The sequence below is a fragment of the Vollenhovia emeryi genome, unplaced genomic scaffold (genome assembly GCF_000949405.1).
Source record: "Vollenhovia emeryi isolate VEMERY1.0 unplaced genomic scaffold, V.emery_V1.0 DF951215.1, whole genome shotgun sequence".
NCBI lineage: Eukaryota > Metazoa > Arthropoda > Insecta > Hymenoptera > Formicidae > Vollenhovia > Vollenhovia emeryi.
The window spans coordinates 1-1,118 of record NW_011955151.1 but is presented as its reverse complement, the minus strand read 5'-3'; the positions used below and the strand labels follow the sequence as shown (position 1 = coordinate 1,118).

At 34.5% G+C, this 1,118-nt stretch overlaps 1 protein-coding gene across 1 annotated transcript; it reads right to left on the bottom strand.

Moving 5' to 3' along the window:
• Positions 1-387: 387 nt before the first annotated feature.
• LOC105562307 lies at positions 388-1,112 on the bottom strand. The gene is made up of 2 exons (XM_012013089.1): positions 825-1,112; positions 388-734 (listed from the first exon to the last, which is right to left on the bottom strand). The coding sequence occupies exons 1-2, from the start codon at positions 1,085-1,087 to the stop codon at positions 695-697; spliced, it is 303 nt and encodes a 100-aa protein (XP_011868479.1). The 5' UTR covers positions 1,088-1,112; the 3' UTR covers positions 388-694.
• Positions 1,113-1,118: the final 6 nt, after the last annotated feature.

Genomic DNA, 1,118 nt, shown 5'->3' with positions numbered 1-1,118 from the left:
AAAAACATTTTCAGCGCGGTGTCATATGTCGCGCGTTCTCTCGCTGCGCGCCGTTCGCCCGCTCACCGCTCCCCGCTCGCCCCCGTCTCTCATCGATCGATACGTGACTCCACCTCTCGCTATCGATTCTTGAGAGATGTCAACAAACACACCATTTTGCATGTCTGCCGAGTCCGGCCTTCCGCTCCTCCGTGCACTTATTGACTCAGACGTTTTTCTTAATAATGCGATAATAATTACGGATTTTGTAAAATGATATATAACTTTTCTTCTCAGTTTAACCCAATCTACTATAATCTTTGGAGTCGTCCATATCGAATCTGACACCCTGTATATGTCTTTAAAAGTGTCTTTAAGATATCTTAAAGATATCTTCAAGATGTCTTCAAGATATCTTTTAGACATCTTTTAGATATCTGAAAGTGGTACATAAGATGTCTTAAAGATATTCTTCAAGATGTCTTCAGATTTCTAAAAGATATTTTAAACTTAACTCAAAATGTTGCATAAGACATCTTTTAGATCCCTAAAAGACATCTTTTCGGAAAAAATGCAAGACATCTCAAGACATGACAAGATATCTTTTAGAAGTCTAAAAGACATCTTTTTGTCTATGTGGATAATTTACTTTCAGGTTAAACTATATCTTTATTTCTTTCAGATAACATCTAAAGAAAGAGACAAGTATATATACTTAACCTGACAGTAAGCTTATCTGACGGAACAACCGGTCCCTAATAAAATAATGTTTAATAATTATTTTCAAGTACAAAATCTCTTGAAATGTACGAGATTGTCAGAAAAGATCAACTTAATTAACTTACCCGAAAAAATAGAACTTATTTTTATTTTTTTCTTTCTTATATGTTGTGGAATTGCATCCTTCTATATGACAATATATTAACATTTTGTATAAAACATATACACAAACTGTTGAAATCTTAGGCATGTTCGGTATATGATACCACAGGATATACTGTGACAATACCGACAATACCATACCGAAGGCACTAAGTTGATGAGTATAGATCCAGGTAGAACACAAAATCAAGAACTGGTTGATGATAATAAAATTTAAAATATACATCAGGAGAGCGGACTGCTGTTGTTGATTCTTT

Coding starts and splice junctions, on each gene's coding strand:
- LOC105562307 (XM_012013089.1), bottom strand. CDS start 1,087: ATGTATATTTTAAATTTTATTATCATCAACCAGTTCTTGATTTTGTGT. Junction 735..824: donor AATAAGTTCTATTTTTTCGG/GTAAGTTAATTA, acceptor TTATTTTATTAG/GGACCGGTTGTTCCGTCAGA.